The 21,115-nt window shown below is 38.3% G+C and overlaps 1 protein-coding gene across 1 annotated transcript in view; it reads right to left on the bottom strand.

Moving 5' to 3' along the window:
• KIAA0556 (KIAA0556 ortholog) overlaps nt 1-21,115 on the bottom strand; it is a 57,644-nt gene that overhangs the window by 15,300 nt on the left and 21,229 nt on the right. Inside the window, 5 exon segments of the mRNA XM_010022305.1 lie at nt 2,084-2,261; nt 5,247-5,310; nt 9,344-9,552; nt 10,069-10,803; nt 15,306-16,200. Of these exon segments, the coding sequence (XP_010020607.1) occupies nt 2,084-2,261; nt 5,247-5,310; nt 9,344-9,552; nt 10,069-10,803; nt 15,306-16,200 (2,081 nt within the window).

Here is a 21,115-nt window from a genome sequence, read left to right as displayed (position 1 = left end):
CATAACTTGTTAATACAGTCCCATGCATACACTAGTATATCTGGCACTCTGCAGCGTGTTGCCAATGAAACTATCATGAATCCGACAAGGAGCTGAGTGGCAGCTGGATAACCTGCAGTTTGGTCACATCCTCCTTCATGCACACAGTCAGGCATATTTCTACTTTTCCAAAGAAGCTTTCTACCAGTGTGACAATGTCTTTTCATAAAAGCACAGACTTGAAGCTGTCTAGATAAAGTTAATTCCGTTATTTTCTCATTTTGGAATCCTGACTTTATATTCTACCACAAACCATGGCATACAAAGATGGTGTAAAAGAGAATATGAACTAATTGTCCACTGTGATTATTTTGGTAAACCGCCCTATGTACTTACTATTTATTTAGAAGTTTAATGGAAGAATGAGTGTCAGACTTGAAAGTTGCTTAAAGAAGATTTGAATAATGACTCTTTCACAGAGAAACTGATTAGGGAGCCCGTGAGAGAAGATACAACCCTTGACTTGGTCCTGTACAGTGCACAGGACCTATTCCAAATGCTACAGTTGAAGAGCACTGTAGTGTATTTATATTCAACATGCTTGTAGAAATATCAAAAGCCAAAAAAAACCCCACAACCTATTTCTTGTGCCCAAAAAGGTTCTTAAGCAAAAATGATGAAATACATTAAAAAAAATAAAAATGCAGCAAAATAAAATAAAATCATTACACACAGCACGGAGAATATGAAGGGGTATCATACTGGAAGTACAGAACAAATGTATCCTACTTACTAAGAAAGATGTTAGAAAGAGGGAGGACTTGAAAAATCAAAGCTAAGCTGGCTCAGTGGCAGGATAAAGAAAGTTATTACAGGCCATCTTTCAACAAAATTCATGATCAAAAAACTCTAACTTGATTGGATCATAACTCTGGAAGTCTAAATGCGTATGTACAGGCCAAAAAAAGAGTATTAAGGCTAGCAAGCAAAAGGTACCATAAATAAAATTCCTCAAATACATCAGAAGCAGAAAGCCTGCCAGAAATTCTGTAGGATCAACAGACAATGGGGCTGTATAAGGAGCAATCAGAGAAGATAAGACACCAACAGAAAAGCTAAATGAATTCTTTGCAACTGGTCCATTATGGTGAAGTATGGAAGGAATCCACAACCAGAATCTCTTCATCACAGGGGATCTCATGGGAAGATTTCTTAGATCTGAGGAATTATATACAAGTAAGCTTGACATCTGTGTAAGTCAGATTAGCAGAAATTACAAAGTCAGTGTACATGTAGATAAAAACAAAATTCTAAGGAAGACTTCACAAAGACATTGAAAAGACAAGTCCTAATTCATAAATTCACAGAGAATAAACATGCCAGAGGACAGGATTACAACTGAAAATACCCTTTAAAATAGACATACAACTCAGAAACAACACGATGCAGCTTCAATAACAACCAAATGCCACGTCCTCTCCAGACCCATAGCCTATGATTTCTATACTGCTACCATTTAGGAAGTGCAAGTTAATTTGAGAAATATACTTGTCAATGAATAAAACTTCATTAGAATTACACCCAAAAAACGGGGGGGGGGGGGGGAGGAAGCTGCAGAATTGCCAACAGAATGGCATCTGTTTGTGCAATTCCCTAACACATCCTCACACTTTGCTAACTTGAAATTTTTCCTTGAAGTTATCCAGAAATCCTGCATAAATATCATTGCATATGCATAGACAGATGCTACAGAACACCCACATTTCTGCCTAGAAAGTCCTTAGCAGAGATACCAACCAGGCATGTTGCCATCTCCTAACTCAAACACCATCTTTTGGAAACATCTCATTCATGTTTCTACAACAAGCTGTTCCTGGGTAGCTTGTGAAATCCAAGAATGAGCAGTGGTGGTATGAAAATCATGTTCGCATTAACGTGTGTTAACACAAGAAAAGTTTATATAATTCAGTCGCTTTATAAAGTCTGATGTAAGATGCCTCTAAAATCAATAAACTCCAAAACCATTTGTCATAACAACAGGCACAAATATAAAAAAAGAGCCCTGCAGAAAATACTTTGACAATCCAACTCTTTCATTACTTACTTTTCCAATGTTCTGGAATCTCCTGTATACTCTGGAAGATCATTCAAGTCTTGAGGTGAAGCAGAAATCTGTTCTGTACTTATTTTTAATGCATGACCATCCTTTCCTATCACTTCAAGTCCTGTCAGTCCAAGGTAATGAGAGTCTCCCCAGGTCATGGTAAAATTCAGTTGTAGACCTATGTAAAAGAATATAGATATACAATGTAGCTATACACATACTTAGTAGTTTGAAGTAAGGAGCCAATATAAGCATGCATGCAAGCCGCAACAATTAGCATTTTGTACGTGCATTTTGTTTAGATTATATAACTTTATATGCTATATTTGGATGCATGCCTAGCTCCATGAAATAGTATAGTGTGTTCTGTAAACCTGCGACAGACCCCTTTAGTGGGCTATCAACATCTTGTTCAATCTTAACTATACAACTCCCAATCAATCATGTTATCAAGTATCTCATTACTTTGACTGTAGACCGACAGTAATTGAACGATACATTTAGGCAGGTACATGACAGATTTTGTGATTATGCAGACACAGAGAAGACCTATTAGTCTGAAGTCTATCTATCAACTTTTGCCAGCTAAATGACTATATAGAATCATATAAATCCAGTTTCTCATAAATCAATAAATTGTTAGAGAACACCACTTGTAGTTAAATCAAAAACCAAATATGGTTTACTAATGTGTCTTCATGTCAGAACTGGACATATGGAAGTATTTTAAAAGGTCAGCATTAGCGAAAACCAGCAATGTTGATTTGTTTGCATGTCCAGAAGATAAACAGGAAAGAAAAAGTGGGCAGACAAAAGATTATATGTGCATCTTCAGGTTCACTTGTTTCATGCCTTACTGAAAAAAACATAAGTAGCATATACGGATATAACAAGTAATATTCCAGTCCAATCAGGGTCTATGAAAATCCATCAGTGTAAATTAAAAATATCTTTTATTTCACATGTTAGAGAAGCCCAGAAATAATCAGGCTGGATAATGTCTTAAGAAGCACCAGTAGTCATGATGTCCTGTAAAACAAACAAGCATTAAAACTATTAAGCCATCCAGCCCAATTGCCTATAAATAGCCATAGCAATTTACACAAGACTCTCTTGATACACACATAAATTCACTTGGCTGTTAAGATCTCATTAGCATTTGCAAGGACACTAAGAAATAGAGTTCTATTAGCTGACAAGTTTGGAGCTGTGGCTACATTGATATCAAATGCTATTCCCAAGGCCATTGCTAAGACGGAACTTGCTTAGCATATAAGTGTGCAAGACTTCTCAGGCGAAACCAGAGTGTATTTTCAAACAAAAGGGAAAAGATAGGGGGAAGCAGCTAGCCACATAAGGCTTAGTATTTACATCAGTGTGACAATGCCTTCATAGGATCTCAGGATGATGCAGGGTGGAAGTGTCCTCTGGAGGTCTGTAGTCCAACTCCAAGGTCGGAGTAGGGCCATTAGATCAGGTCTCTCAGAAGCTTATCCAGTGGAAGTTTGAACGTCTCTAAGGCCGCCAGATTCAAAACCTCTCTGAACCCCTGCTCCAGTGTTTGACTGCCCTCAGGGTGAAAAAGATTTCCTAATACTTAATTGGAAATTTTTGTCTTCTACCTTGTTTTTTCTGCTGCCTCTGAGCCCAATCCTATTACCATGCCTGAGAACAGCCTGGATCTGTCCTTTCTATGCCCTCCCAATAGCTATACACAGTAAGATGTTCCTTTCACCTTCTCTTCTCTAGGATGAATAAACCAAGACAGGTCTTTCATGCTTTTCTCACACATTTCTGCCTATCTTGGTCGTGCTCCTCCACCAGAATTGCAGCAGTATGTAAATTTTCTTCTTGTTCTAGGGAGCTCAGTACTTGCCAGTACTCCAAGTACAGCCTCACAAGTGTCAAATACAGGGGAAAGAATCCTTTTACCCTGCCCTGCTGGCTGCACTCTTAGATCCCAGGAGGCATCTGTCTGCCTTTACTGCAAGGCTGCACTGCTGGCTCATTTTCAACTTGTGGTTTTACAAGGACTTCAGACCCATCAGTGCAAAGCCGCTTCCTTAGCTAGCTGGCCCCCAGCCTGTCCTGTGGCAAGGGTTATTACATCCCACCTGCAGGTCTGTGCATTTGCCCTGAACTTCATGAGGTTACATTGGGTAGTATCATGAAGTTATCATTTATTCAGCCTATTGAGGTACCTCTGAAGAATAGCCTTGCCTCTAGCTTATCAACCACTCCCCTCTGTTTAACATCATCCACAACCATGCTGGGATTGCACTTTATCATCAAAGTTTTTAAAAAAACCTCCAAAACCACAACATTAATCAGTATAGACTATGATAGTATTGATCCCTGAGGGACACCTCTAGTAACTAGCCACAAGCTGGACTTTGCACCAGTGATCATCACATTTTGAGGCACTATTTCTCCTTGGTATCATGACTGGTAATAGGACGAAAGAGAGAAAACTACCTACAGCAGGTCAAGGTACAAATCCTCAGTGATTCCATGCACGATTTATCACCAGGAGTTCCAGGTGAAGAAGGCAGTATTGATCCTAAGATTTCTGTATTTCCCAGTAATTTCCCCAAACCAGGAGAATCAAGAGCACTCTCACTCCAGGTCTAAGGGACCACCCCACAGAACCCTATTTCTCTTGTGCTGATGGAAGGACCAGGAACTGTTACTGAAAATTCTGAGCCATCCAGAAAATAATTTAAAGACCCACAGAGAGTTGTTTTAGTACAGGATAAAGAAATCGGGTACTTTAAGTATGGATATAACATTCTGATCTAGCTTTACTGAAGGGTTTCTGTTGTCAATCCGACCTGAGAAATACAGTCAGTCTACACAAATACATAGGACTGGGAGAGAATTACTGGGTGAGGGACAGAGCTATTACAAAGCCCATTCAAGGACTAGGCAAATGGTTAGTGCTTTTTTTCTGAGATTAAAAGCCAACTGTTAAGATACAATGTTCTAAAAGCCACAGTAAACAAAGCTTCTGCCTTTGTTTACTATGGCCTTCAATTACTCTTCTTTATTCTAGACCTGACATCTGTTACAAAGTTCTGTACAGCTCAGAAAATCAGATCCTCTGTGATAAAATGTCAGGGGGGAAGGTAAGGTGGTTAGACAAGAAGTAAATGTAAGAACTTACATTTTCCAGTAAATATTCCTGATTCCTTGGGTACATATTCAGAGAGAGAGTCTGGTTCTTGAACCTAAAAAGTAAACCAAGAGGTCAATGAACCTGTATAACATATATACATTACAGGCATATTGTTTGTAAGGGGGAGGAGGCTGGTGGTTTTGTTTGGGGTTTTTTTTTTCCTGTTTCTTAATTTTGCTGGGGTTTTTCGTTTTGTTTTGGTTTGGTTTAATTTTTCATCCAGCCTTTTGCATGTCAATCTCTCCCTTGCCTCACCAGCCAGGCTGTCATGCAAAAAATGGAAAACATGCCCCAAAATGTAGATCATTTGGATCTTTAGAAAGTCAAGACTGTTGGTTTGGTATTTTTTTGTTAGAGCACATAGGAGTGTTAATTGTGAGACTCCCTCATGTGGGCTACCTGTTCAGAAGGAGGCTGAAATTCTTAAATCACTCTTATTTACCTGCAGACTGCCATGCAAATGATAGTACGCTGCATCTGCATACTGCAAATAAGCTGCAGAGACAAGAAGTCTGGGAGGAAGTTAAAACCTCAGAGAGTGTCACCACAATTTCTTCTCAAGAATCAAGGGTCGGAGCAAACAAGCAAAGGTATCCAAAAGCTTGCATTGCTCTCTGACAATACTAATTAATAGTAGGCTATGCTATTCAACATAGCAAACCAAAAAGTGAATAAACAGATGATAAAATCTGCTGCTCATTTTGGGGCAATAAGGGTAGTAATGACTAAGGACAACTGCAAAGGGTTCAGACAGGCTTAATTTCATTGAGTGAGCATGATAAAATGGTTAAGTATGTTCACTATAGGTAAATATAAAAATGCTACATGTGAGGAAAACAATCCTAACTTTACATATAGAGTATTAGGCTCCAAACAAAAGAATAGCAGATTAGAACGAAATCTTGGCATTATTTTAAGTTCTACAAAAACATTAGCTCAATCTTCATTAGTAGTCAAAAAGCCAAATAGGAAATTCCAGACTCCTTTTCTAGTGCAGACTCCTTCTCTGTAGTTTCATTTATCATTAGAAGTAGACTCCCTGTCACCAAGAATACATTAAATGGACTTACACTGCACCTGAAAAATAACGAAAGACTTGTCAACACTTTTCTCTTACTGGTATATTAGATCTCTGCAGTATAACCACTGACATCCTGGATCTAATATGTGTATGCTCCCAGACTGCAAAATAATTCTTGCAAGAGCAAATGTCCTTGAGGTAATTAAGTAGGTGAAACTGAGCAAGAATTGTGCACTGAAATAAATGCACACAGATAACCTACAGAAGGTGGAAAAACCCTCCTATTGGGGGTACCTTTCTTGCAAAACAGTGACTCTGTCTTTGATGTCTGATACCTTTTCCTCAGTGCAACTTAAAAAGACCAGCCTGAGAATTAAAATTTGCGACAATACTGACTATCAAAACCCATGGATGCAACAAAGCTTCCAGTCTTATAGAATGCAGAATAATGTCCTCCTTTGCAGGTCATAAACCACCTCTGCCAAGCCACCTTATCACCTCTTTCATAGAATCATAGAATATTTAGGGTTGGAAAGGACCTTAAGATCATCTAGTTCCAACCCCCTCTGCCATGAGCAGGGACACCACACACCCAAGGCTCTGTCCAACCTGGCCTTGAACCCCATCAGGGCTGGAGCATTCACAACTTCCTTGGGCAACCTATTCCAGTGCCTCACCACCCTCACTGTAAAGAACTTCTTTATTGGTTACTTAGATCCCTTCATTCCACTGGTGCCCACTATCTTTTCTTTCAGATATGGTCTAATTTTCTACTATTTCAACCACTTTGGCTTGTGAACACTGTCCTACCTGTGTCTTAGATCCTTACAAGCTAGAACAAAATGCCACCATAGTACAGGAGTTATTTGAAAAGCAATAAAAAGTAGAAAGTATCGCCATGGTCCTATGCTTAACCATAATATACCACCTTTCATGCGACAAGTAGGATGAGCCATTCTGGAAAACAGAGATTTAGAAGAGACTGTAGCAGAGGTGCATAAATCTCTTGAGTGGCTTGAAGAAGGGAATAGGAAATAATTTAGTTTCTTCCAAAACAAAACCTAGGGGACATTAAAAGAACCTAGAGACACACATAAAGAGGTTCTTCGTGCTATGCAAGTTAAGCTGGGAAACAACACAGAGCACTGCAAATTGTAAAAGTGCACATAGCTTCAAAAAGCTAATGGATGAATTAATGCAATAAAAATCCATGACAGGATACTAAACACAAAGGTGAAGTCAAAAAATCCTTGTAAGACAAACTTCTAAGGGCTCAATGAGTGTTTCAGAGAAACACCACTGCATGTTTGCTCTATTCTTTCATTCTCTCTAGGCATCCATTGTCTGTCACAGTCAGAGTCAGGTCAAGCACCCTAGTTACAGGTCTGACCTGCTATAAAAGTTGATGTATTAAGGATTACTGAATTCATGGGAAAGACAGATGACCATCGATAATATTAACAAGAAAGTAAGACACTTCTGTAAGAGGTTTTCAAAAGTTCTGTACTCAGTCCAGTAAAACACTGTTTCATCCACTGAACACACTACAGGAAAAAAGGGTGAATGATCAACGGGTAGACATCTTTTAAACCCAATACTAGTCTGAATTACAATGTTATGCTGGGGAAGACGAATCATCTAGTAGATCTATATCATTTGATAGCATAAGCATCCATTTACAAAATCTTGATGGTACCAGCAAATACAGAATGAGATCAGGGAGTTCAGTGGCTCAGACACAATAGCTTTTGTTATTCCACTGCTGATAGAGCAGGTTTCAGATTTAGAAAAAGAGAATGAAGAACACCAGAGATGAACAGCAATATAAAAGGCAGAGGCTCCGAGTAAGGACCAAATAGTCTAGGTTTAGGCTTCTGCAATGGAACATGTCTTGGTGAATGCTCACAATAAACAAGCAATCAAGAAAAGAAAGGTGAACTTCAATTTGTGTTCATGAAATCCTGTACTGCATAAGGTGTCTGAACAGTTTAAGATACTGTAAGCAAAAAAGGGAACAAAGTTACTGTTGCCAATGTTAACTAGCATTGGAGAGGTCAAAGGGTCAGAGTCACTGACTCATGATCTTAAGAGTGAGATCAAATTCCAATGTCATGACATTTTCATTTGTCTTATAAGCCACCAGAAGAAGAGGACAAAACAGAACATGAAGGCATGACAACAGCACAAGGCTCATTAGGAACCATACGTCACTGGGAGTACTTCAGCAGAACCAACTGGAATTTGGATTGATTCAGCTTTGGATCTCCTTATGAACTTACAAGTAAGAGTGTGTCCCCTTTGAAAAAGATAACATAATTGAAGCAACAATAGGTGCTCATGAAGATTCTGAGAAGCAGATTTGGTGGAAATCAAATCAAAGATTGCACCACACCATCTTGAGCAGAAAATCTTGCAGGATCTTTGCTCAGACATTGAACGAGACTCCAGTGCTTGGAAATAATGTCCTTCCTCCAAGTGGTAAAATACCTACTGGATGGAATAGGAAAGGAGCATTTTTATGCTGCAAAATGCTCACAGACCCATGGAGATGCTAGTCAAAAAAGGAAAGAAGAAAAACTAAGGGGAGGGTTGAGGGGGGAAGTTCCTTCTCAGATAAGATACTTAAACTGTGGATGAAGAAACAAGTAAGAGCATACTCTGTGTGAAAAATACAGAAAAATCTTTGGTTTGGAGTGACAGGGAGCACAGCTACTCATTATATAAATAACTGTATGGTAAAAATCACTGTCAGTGCTCAGGAATACCTCAATCAAAAAGAACTCCCTTGAATCTCTATCCAAGTATGCAAAAAGGAAAAAAAAAACCAGTATAATCTTCCTTGTATTAATTATTAATTATTCAGGGAAACAAAAATTTGGGGGATTTCCAGGGCTTAAAAATCTGCAGAAATTATTGAGCTGGTGAATAAAAAGTGTCTTCAAAATAAATAGCTGCATTAGTTCTTCTGCAGAGCTTTATTCTACCATGGAAATCAATGTCTACTACTTCCATGTCATCTTTCAGAAAGACATATATAGAGAGTTCTGAACATAGAGGCCCCTACCTGTTGATTCTCTGTTCTTAACCCTGCTTGTGTGAAAGGTCTTTCATCTCCCTCCCTATCAGCAGTTGTTGGCCTCTTTAGCTCTTCCTCATATCTCAAGGAGCTGGCATTTTCCATTTCTCCATCATATGTCTCATCATAGCAGTATATAGCTTCAAGAATATCATCATCCGTAGTGAACAATATAGTATCCCCGAAGTGCTCCGGAGCTGAAGGCAACATACAGAATAAAATAGAGAAGAATATATACAGTGATAAAACTATTTTTGGTCCATCTTACATTTAATTTGCAGTAGTGTTTAAAGACAATATACGGTAAATTGATAGTGACTACTGATATAATTAGTAATTTCATTCTCGAATTTATACTGTACAGCAGAAAAGCTGGAGAATTTGGTTGAATTTCAAATACATATAAAAGAAAATGGGAAGAAAAGCTTCTCCATCACCTTTTCCAAAAGACAGATCTATGTGACATTACTGAAGTATGGCTTTGTTGCTATGACATCATTAAGAATAGAGATTAGCTCTATAGGCTGCTAAAACTCATAGTTTCATTGAAGAATGCATTACTGGGCTTTGCATCACATTTTCAAATTAAAAGGACTAAATACTATACAAAGTGCCAGCTTGCTTTTAAGTGTAAACTGATCAGAAACAAGCTAAATATATTTGTTTGTATTGAACTACTGTTTCCACAAAGAAAATAAGAAATGATAGCATACCTCCAGATAAGGTTCCTGAAGCTTTTGCAATTTCTCCTTTAAAGATGCATTGTTCATCTAACACCATTATAATGTCTTTCACACCTCTGAAAGAATGTATGCGAGATTTATTATAATTCCAAATCCTAATCATAGCTACTTGACAGGAATCCACAAAGTCAATAAAGATGAAGTGAGGTTTTCCAGGGGTAAATGGTGCTAGCCAGAGATGCATATCATCCTGTGTCCGATTTACACCATCAATTAGGTTGGTTATTATTCTGGGATCGTTGCCATAAGCTGGTAAAATATTTATATCAGGTGGTTCAGCTGTTATTTTTGAAACCTGAACAGGCTCTCCTTTAGAACTGAAAACTTGAATTCCGTTAAGACCAACATAATGTCTGTCTCCCCATGTTGTCTGAATGTCTATCACTAAGTGCTGTCCATAAGGTAAAACAGGAATTTTAAAATCATTTCCATCATGTGCCTCCATGGAATTTTCTCCTTCTTGCCTTTTTGGTAGTGTCTGTAGTTCCTCTTTTCTCATTTGCTGATATTCTCCAGGCCGGTTGATTTTCTGTTGATGGAGAAACTCATCAAAGATGTCCCCTTGAAAATCCATGTTTGAGATTCGGCCACGATGGGAATAATTAAACTTTACCAAGGAGTTCCAGGACTCCTGCAGAGTGTGTTCCTCTTCATTGTGCCACTTTGCTCTAGAGGTTTCTATGTCCTTCATAGAAAAGTCTTCACCTGAAACCAACATTACATAGGCATTTAAGGTATAAACAAGACTGGAAGCAAACACTACAACACAGGCTTGCCAGAATTATGCTGCAAAAATTCATGTTCCTTTACTGTGAAATGCTCTTTAGAGTAGCACTTTTGTATTGCCTCCCTATTACAAAGGCCACATGTACAAGTTTCCCTTCCCCATTTAGACAAGCACTTTTAACTATTGAAGACCAGAGCACATGCCAAGATACAAAATGCAACTCAGTTTGAGACTCAGTTTGCAAATTCTTGACTCAATACCTACAGAAATTGGGATTTTGCCCAGTGATACTTATTGTCTGCCTGTCATAATAGTTTAAATCATCTGTCTGCATTTCTGCAGAAAATTTTTCATACAGTTGGAAATGGCTGAAATGGTTATGTTTCTAAAGCTCTACAGAGAAAAGATAGTGCTTCCTGTCAAAATCAACCTTGTGTATATAAAGAAAAGTGGTGAGAAAAGAAATAGGTTCAGCATACAAGCAGGATGAGGTGAGCATTGCATTCTATGTAGGTAACGTCCAAATATTTTTCTCACTTTTCAGCAAGCGTGAGATGTAGAAGGGGGCTAATGACCAAGTATCTAATGGGAACACAGTGGGGAGAACCAATTAGAGGGGCACAGTGGGAACAAAACATGCTCTCCTTGTGACTGCACTGGGGAGCTGTGCAATTTCCATCTCAAAACAATTAAGAGCAGATAATAACGAAGATTTTCAATAAAGCTGTCACTTACGTATTTTCTTCAAATAAATGAAGAAAAGCAAGTAGGGTACTGAGCAATTACAGGCCCATGGGCTAAGTTTTACTTCTGTACAATGTCCTTGAGTGGATACTAACACAAATGGCTATCAAGAATAAATGCCAATTACTGTAAAATGCAAAATAATCTTTTCCCAGAAGATTGCTCAAGACTAACTTTTAACTTTGTTTTTGGAAACACGGGGAAAGAGGCAATGTTCCTAATCTATCCATGGCCAATAATCATTTACACTAGGGACAAGAAAGATTAAAATAAGAATTTTAAAGCAGATGGGAAACTACCTGAAAGAAGGTTGTCTTCCAGAATGAAAGCCTGGAGACCAACTTGGCCATTCCTCCTTATCCCACAAGGGAAATACAGAGAGGAAGCAAAGGTGTGTATTTCACAGAGCATCAGTCATTATAAATCACTTTCTTGTTCAAACCATTGTCTATATGGATACTCATGTGGTGGGTGATCCCAAACTGTACTTCCTAGAGAAGACAATTTAGGTAAAGAAGATACTGCATATATATTTACCACTTTTAAAATGTCAAAGCTTGAAAATTTCAGGATGAGCATGTACAGAAGAGTATTTGACATTTCTTGCCTTGTTTTGGAGGGTTTTTTCCCTTTTTTAACCCCCCCCTTCTTTTTTAAATGTTAAGTACTTCAAGCAGCACAGACATTGCAACTTAGAAACACTTCTACAGCAGTTCAAATAGGAGTGATTTTCAATGGGAGGTTAACAGGTTTGTTAGCTACATTAAGGAGTGACAACAGGAGAAGTGGAGCTCTGAAAGGAAAGCAGAGAACAGCCCAAAAGCAGAGGTCAGTGGCTGAAGGCTTACAGGGTTTGGCTTACTTTTTAGAATCTAAGATTTATTCTTTTTATTGGAGCCATGTGAACACTAAACTCTTCCTGTAGATAAAGAGTGTCCCACTTGCAGATGTTACAGAGACATTCCCAGCCTTCTGCATGCCTGAGAGGATTGTATGATGGATGCTATCCTGAAGTCCAAGAAATAATGATACTGCAAACCCTGTGGGTTTAGGAGGGGAGTCTTAAATCACCAAGTCCCTTGTCCTGCTTCTGATGGCAACACATCCCACACAATTCCTCTCAAAACTTTACAAAACTACATTTTGGGACAACTCTTGGTTGAAAAAAAACCACCTTTCCTCTCCCTCTGTTGTGTTAATCTCATTTTTACTCCCTGTATTATAAATAACAATCATATTTCCCTGCTTCAATCACAGGCTTCGTTTCCCAAATCATTCAAAAAGCTCTCTTCTATATCTGTTCCACTTTGTAATCAGCTTTCCTGAAAATGGATGATCAGAACTGCAGTTTTCCAACTGACGTCTCATGAGTGCCTGTGTTGAGATATTAACATTTCCCTCACAGAAAAGCCTCTGCTGATACATCCTTGGAGTGCACTGCTATAATCGCGTCTGCGTCACACTGGTGTTTCATAGTCAATCTGTTATCAACTACTCAACCAAGATCCTTCTTTCCCATGGTCATTTGCAATTGATGATTACTCAGCTTACAACTTAATTTTTTGTTATTAGTCCCCAAATGACCCTCAAAGCAGGACTACTGAATTGCATTCCATTGCTATTACTCCCATCCTCAAGTTCATCTTTCTGTGCAGTTCTTCCATCTTCTTAACTCATAATACCCCAAATTATATCTTATTTGCAAATTTTATCAGCATACTTCCATCATTTCCTTTGCACGTTAAACCAGTTATCAAAGAAAAACTGTATGTTTTTATAGCAACATTAACTCGAGCCAAGTATGCATGGATGTGCTATTTCTAATTTCTGTTGTTCTCATTATTCTTCATTTAGTGACCAAAGCCATGCTGTGACATTGTAAATGAGCTTGTGCAGCCTCCCCTTTGACACATTCCACTGTTGGGAAACAGCATTTCCTCTAGTCCTGCTCCAATTAAAATTCACCACTCTTAGGGAAACACTTAAAACTGTTTCCCTGTTGTTAATGCTCACTCAGCTCCACTTTGAAGATGCCTTTACCCTGTGCAGTACAGTACAGAGGGAACAAAAGCTTCTAGATGGCATGCAGTTTTCCCAGGGACAAACACATATTGGGAGTTTTAAGCACCAGATGACAAAACCTGCTCTGAGCAAAATGATAGGACATTGTAATTAGAATCATGATAACCCCCATCTTACCGTTTACATTAAAACTCCTAAACTGTTACAATTTTTACAGCTGAACAGAAATTACTACAGTGGGATTTATGTACAGTTTCCATAATGTTGAGAAGTTTTTAATCTAACAAAGATGCTATAAAATGTGTGAAACAGCAAATGGGTGAGTGGTGGGTGAAGGGAAGATGGCAGTTATTCCAACTACTTCCGTACTTCTCTTCTCTGAGGTATAATTTCAGATACACTTACAAAATTGCTGTTTTCTCCAGAGGGGCAGAGAAGGAAAAGCTCAGACATTCTAAGTTTAGAAAGAATCATTTTTTTGCCTCTGTCTGAGAAATTCATGCAGTACATGCTGTTGAATTTCAACTGGCATTCCTTCATTTAGGCACACTTCCTGTCCCTTATCACCACAACTTTAATGTAGACACCCAAATACAATATACAGCAAGCTACACTTTCATGTAAATTGTTCCGATGTTAAATCACTCCCAAAATTTCAAATTGTATTTTTGTAATGTTTTTTTCCAATTCTTTGTGCCTTCTTGTCCTCGGCCTGCCACACTCTCTTCATTTGAGACAAGTTACTGAAGGCCGAAGAAATACTGAATGCCAAAGAGGGGGTATGAAGGCTCCAAAAAAGAAGTCAGAGTGACCCATGGCTTGAAACTGAAAAAGCAAAATTAAAAACACGTCCTGGAAATAAAAAAACTTGCTTAAAAATGAGACCAAGCAGGACTTGTGGATAAGAAATTCTATTCTTGTGTTATTTAAGCACTAAATTATTACCCCGTGCCCAGAAAATTTCTTAGCCACAGACTGTTGGGAGGTTGGTAAGAGTAGGAACTTCAAAACTTGACCAGTTCTCATACTCTTCCCTGTGGACACACTGATAGCTACTGTTAGAGGCAGAACACAACTACACAAATCTGGATCCTCCACCTTCAACAGGATCCAGGTGAATTAAAAATGGTTTGGAGAAGGATGACATGGATACTCAAAAGCACAGAGCAGGTAACAGCTAAATTTACTAGAAAACGCTTCTTAAATTAGCAGAGATGTCTGAGGGAGAGGTTTGAAGAGGTTTATATTGAGTGGAGAAGGGAAAATAAGACCAATTCTCCTTTCACTCTGAATAAATATATTTAGCATATATTATTACCGAAAAAGACACAAACCTACTGCACCTGTAAATTTACTCACTACCTTGAGGTCAAACTTTTTTGCAGATCTTCAAGGATATTAGCAAACATTTGCTGTCTGCAGAACTGTCAATTTTTAGAACATAATTTACTTTAATCTCCTCCAAATAAATTTAAAAACACTAACTCAGAATGTAATATTTTCAGAAGACCATTTCACATGAGGTGTAGAGACTGAGCATTGTTGTAGTAGGAATGAGAAAAACTGAATACTGCAAAAAACAAAACTAAAATCTCCCTGTCTACATGTCCTCCAGGAATCTTAAGAGGTCCCTTCCCACCTAAATGATTCTGTGCTTCTGCAAAATGGAGAACATGCCAGCACTTGCATTAAGGTTGTTATTGTGAGCTCTTACCTTTGAGAGCAGAATCGCCTTCTCTAAGATTTACGGTGTTTAATCCCTCCTTTTTTACACATCTGACACTTCTCCTTCCACTTGTAGGGTACTGTAAGCTGCAGGTATTTTTGTTAGAAAGTTGCTCCAAAATGTCCAAGCCCACATCACCATCCTTTCTGGTTAGCGTTTGTGATCTCTCATCTGCATTTACATTTCTGCTACTGGATCTTCCCAGTTCGTTTCTCTGATATTTGACATCCTCATTAGTCAGACTTGAAAAGTTTTTTATGACTCCATCTGACTGTGCTTGAAATCTCAAGCCTGAACAATGCTCTGTAGCAAGCCAGGGAGGCTTTTGCTTACTAGAAGTAACTTGATTATTCCCTGTTACTTGGGAAGATGACTGTAACCAAGAAGGAATTGTACCTGCAGAATCAGACAGTTTTCTTCCTGTTAGCTTTTCCATTTGCTCACTCAAAGGAAGTTCATCATCAGATTGAACATTCTCCGTAACTGCTTGTACTGTTGCATTCTGTCTGGCATCTTTTATACAAACTTGAGATGGTAACACTTTTAGATTATCCTCAGACAATTTTTTCTGTGTAAAGCTGACCGAGTTCATCCTATGGTCAAGAAGATTTTCTTCTGGCAGAGATTTCCAGTTTAGTGAAGCACTGTCTGACTGTAAGCATTTAAAATGTAGTTCTGCTTTCTTCTCTGCAGTGACCACAGGTGCATTTACTTCTTTTGTTTCATTTGCAGGATATGCAGAGATATCTTGCTTGTGATCTTTAAGGTCAATTGTAGTGCTACGATCAGTGAGGAGATCTCCAGAGGCTCTCTCTAATTCACCATCAAATACAAGGTTCTCATCAACATATAACTTCACTTTCCTTGCTCCAACATCAAGGTCCTACAAAAACAGAAGTATGGAGATCTCAATCTGTCCAAGCATTATCACTGTTCTGAAACTCTGACATTTGAACACTTAACAAACAGATGAAAACGATTAAATCCTGGATCAGTAACATGCTTTTGACTACTTTTTAATCAAAAGCTCCAACAACTGAAAAATACTGTGGAATACTTAAGGTTTTATTTAAAAGGACTGAAAACCCATCTAGACACTACTGTGAACCATTTTGGCTGAGAAGGCTTAACTACTTAGAAAAGCTTGAGTGGAGAAGTATAACTAATATTTATCAGGATATAATTTTCAGACGCACATTTTGCTTCAGCACTTTTAAGATTCACCACTTTCACGACATGCTCCACAGCAAACAACCACCCAGATCAAAGCTGCTAGACTTAAAAAGAGTTACAGAAATACAGGGCTGGAAAGGACGTTAAAAAAATAAATAAAATAATCTGGTCCATCTTTTTCCACCAAAGAAAGTAAAATAACCTATACCATGGTGAAGAAATCTGTTTTTAAACAGTTTTCAAATAATCTGGCTTGATAGCTTATTCCAACACTTAACTAGCCTTTCAGATAGAAGGCCTTTACCTCAGACACAACTCTGCCACTCACAACTTTATCTACATGTTCTACTTTTCTATGGCACCCACTAAAACCTGATTTTTTCATTCCATTGCAGTTGGAACTAATGTTCTTTCTATCCTCTTCAGCATTTCCATCTAACCTCATCTCCCTCCTGACAAAAATACTGGTATCTTCACAGAAAATATAGCAGATGAGATAAAATCCACCACCTTTCTGCCCTCTGAAGTTCAGTAATGTGCCCATCATGTGGAATCCTTAAAAACTCTCTGTTCTTTTCTTATTTGCGTGGAAACCTGTGAAGCTTTTTGTGAAAGTAAGAAGTTTCAGTTTCATCCCTCTTGCTCATCTCCTGGATGTCAGTTTTTGAATACTGACTTGAATTTTCATCTTTGCTCCTGTATGCACTCGTTACAGCTTACAAGTCTTTATAGCTTCCATTCTACTGCTTTCCAAATAATAACATGTATGAGGCGAAAAATGTAATATGGACCTACACAGGAAGAGAAACAGAAGATGCAGGCATAATAAGAAAGCTACAGTTGAGGGAGGGGAGTAGGTGTAGGTATGCAAGACACATTCCTGATGCATTCCTGATAGAAAAAGATAACCTTCACTAACTTCTCAGAGAACAGCTGTAAACCCAATTTAATTGGCCATTATGTCATGACTGCCTGTGTTACTTCTAGAGTATCATAAAGTGCTATGTGCTGGTACTAATGCATTTGGACATAAAACATAATCTTTTTCCCCCTTGAATATGGATATTACTAGATTAATCTAATTTGGAATCAAAACACTTTAATAATTATACATATTAAAAAATAAATACATAGCTTTGCCTGAAATGATGTTGGGGAAGAGAAATACTATCAGGATGCCCCAGTACTGTTATTTTCTTCATCTCTATGTCCTCCTTAAATGCTAGATATATTGGCTATTCACAGTTGAATTTAGGATAACTGCAACATTTCTACATAATATCCTAGCCTTTACTGCTGTTTCTCTACTGAGAAATACTCAAGCCTTAGTTCTGTATTTTTATCTGAGAACAGATATAAACTGCATGAAACCAGAGAAACGTACACATCTGTATTTTGGAAAGTATTTGTCAATTTCATCTTTTTAAATTAAGATCAGCAACCTCTTAAGAACAAAATGTTTTGAAATTAATCCCACTCCACCCACCAGTACTGGAGGAAGACAGGTAGACAGAGAAAACATTGCAATGGCTAGGCACTTCAAAATTACTATTCCCATCAGTGGGAAATGACTTCTCCTTCCCTAATGTTTTGGAATGTCTAGGATAGGTACTGTAGGAAGCACAAGAGGTGTCTAAGACAAAAGAGACAGACGGAACTGGGGCAGGCATTAGTAACAGATGATAGCTCAGAACCATCTATTCATGAAGGAACCAGTAAAAGAACTAATGAAAATCTCTTGCACCAAAATTCAAAGGAGACTGAGACTCAAGGAGGAAGAATATGAACAGATCTCAACAGACACAAGACTAGAATTGCTCTTTTTCATTCCCTCCCACTTCTTTTCTGAGCTTCCAGTTGCTTAGTGATCAGATGTAGTAGGAAACATTGACAGAATGGTTAGTTTTCCTAGTACCACTGCTTAACTCTCCTCAAGCACGAAAAGACTGGAAAAATCCCTTCCTCATGAGTAATTCCATCAAGAAGCCATCCTGTAAACAAACACTCAATACTTCATCCAAGGCAGGCTTTTTGCCTCCTGGAAGCGTAATTAGAATGGCACAGTGTCTCAGATCTGGTGAAAATTGTTCTCTTGATGTTCCTTCCCAGCTTGGACCTTTAGCCCTCACAGACTGCCTGCTGGGATAGTGCTTTTCAATGAAGCAACAAGGATGGCATTTCTGGCTATTTCAGTGACATTTGTGTGCAAAGAACAAAGCTTAAGACCAGAGGCACTTTTCTGAGAATTACATCTGGACAGAGGACTTGAAGTTGCTCCTGCCTGACTTCTCACAGAAGTGTGAAAAATGAGGAGCAATGGAAAAGAAGTCAAGAACTAGAAAAGTTCTCCTACAAACCTAACTCTGCTGGAACAAAGTGCCTGTATCCTTACAGACAATGCACCTCAGAGGCAGTCCAGCACTGAGAAAAAATCTCCAACTCAAGAGAGCAGACATGAACATACACACAGGAAGGAAACACACATAAGCAATCACTTGAAGAAGAAAATGATCCCATTGGAGAGCAACTAAGACCTTCATGCATTGTCCTGGCCAAAGGGGTATTCCATACCACAGCACGTCATGCCCAGTATATAAACTGGGGGGAGTTACCCGGAAGGCCCAGATCGCTGCTCGGGTCGGGCTGGGTATCGGTCGGCGGGTGGTGAGCGGTTGTGTCCTTTTCCCTTATTATTCCTCTTATCATTATTATTGGTAGCAGTAGTGGTTTGTATTATACCTTAGTTACTGGAGAGCTGTTATCTCAACTCGTGGGAGTTACATTCCTTCGATTCTCCTCCCCATCCCTCCGGGAGCGGGGGGAGGAAGGAAAAGGGGGGGAGTGAGCGAGCGGCTGCGTGGTTCCAAGTTGCCGGCTGGGCTTAAACCACGACATGCATTTAAGTGTAAATTCCATTTAGAGATTTCTGAAGACATACAATAGACATTCTATTGGATCTTACAAAGAGTTTCAATAGCATCAAGTAAGAATGCAGTTTCAATGCTGCAGCAAATATTTACAAAACATCTGAATATTTCAGACAAGCTTGAAAAGAACTGGCTGCCCTTACCTACATTTGATCTCCTCTTGCAGACTAAAAACTACCTCCTTTTTCTCAGATCTTATCTGAAGTAAATAAAGGCAAGATGAAGCATTCTCCAAGACCTTCCTTGTAATTTAGTGAACCAAGGAATCTATGACAATGACTTAATCTGACTATTACAGCTTCTTTCAGACATATTTGCTATTTCCAGACTGAAGTTCTAAAACTCAGACATACAAAAGTACTGCTTGAATTAATTTTTTGCCTACTTTTTGAGGAAGTACTTTGCCACCTCTCACTTACGTGGTTTTCGAGGGAAAGGAGGAAGTTAGAATGGTTACAAAAAACCACACAGAAATCTGGCTCTGTATTTACATTAGCAGGAAGCAAATTGTTACCTAATTATATTTTTTTGTTTTATATTTCTCAGACAAAACTTCCTCATGACAGATTACAGAATTAGGCAGAACTACTTTGTATTATTCTTTCATAGTAAGGATAATGAGACATTCCTTTAGTCAGTGTAGACTGCTGCACTGCCACCAAAATCCATGGGATTATACCCCTAATGGATTTTACATCTTGCCTTATAGCAGTTTATTAAAAAAACAGTGCCCTGAAACACAGAAATACATTTATGTGTACTTCCTGCATTGAATTCAATAGGTTTGGTAACAAATCATACTATTACCTTCAAAACCAGTAGTGTCTTTCACACTCTCTAATAATGACAGAACATTCTGTAGCCCACATTTTAATAGAGAAAGCTATCAAAATTCTGAAAAACAAATATAAATCATGTAATAGTAAACTTGTTTAAGCTGTCCCTTCCATGACCATTTCCATATGTATAAATTACTGTATGTGCTTATATAAGAACAGGGATGAGAGCAAAACCAGAGCAATAAAGCCTCTTATTTATAATCCAGGACAGCAAATCCTCTTTGATCCAGTACCTGGGATTTTTTCTTAACATCACAGTGTACAAACAAGAATAATTTTCATGGTGACATTCAAACACACAAACATGAGACCATCTGCCATGAAATGTCTCTCTTGCAATAGTAGATTACCTGTTTTATCATGAACACACAGGTGGCATACTTTTTACTTGTCCCTAGCAATGGCAGGGGTGTTGGAACTAGATGATCTTTAAGGTCCCTTCTAACCGAAACCATTTTATGATCCTAACTAAAGTGACAAAATTGAAATCAAGCAACAGTCAGCCTATTTATACTTACATACATGAGAAAATATGTATTTATGGTCGTTAAACCACTACATATTGTTATAAAACAACTGAAAGTCCTGAATATTAAGATGCACTTGCCTTTATGTATTTCTCACCATAGTAAAGAATTAAGTAACAGAACATGGAAGTTTTTTATTAGGTCTTTAGAAATCTTTAATAGCTTTGAAAGAAAATGCTCATTGTGCCTATGAAAACGTTAGACTTACATTGGTACCACCTACAATCAAGACAAAAGTAAATTTCACAGTAGACATGGACGCCTCCTAGCTCTCTATTTTACTAGAGAAAACAGTATCTACATTTATTTGATTCATTTGGTAAGAAGATCAA

The sequence above is a fragment of the Nestor notabilis genome, unplaced genomic scaffold (assembly GCF_000696875.1).
Source record: "Nestor notabilis isolate BGI_N333 unplaced genomic scaffold, ASM69687v1 scaffold12959, whole genome shotgun sequence".
Classification (NCBI taxonomy): Eukaryota; Metazoa; Chordata; class Aves; order Psittaciformes; family Psittacidae; genus Nestor; species Nestor notabilis.
This window is presented reverse-complemented; position numbering and strand designations above follow the sequence as displayed.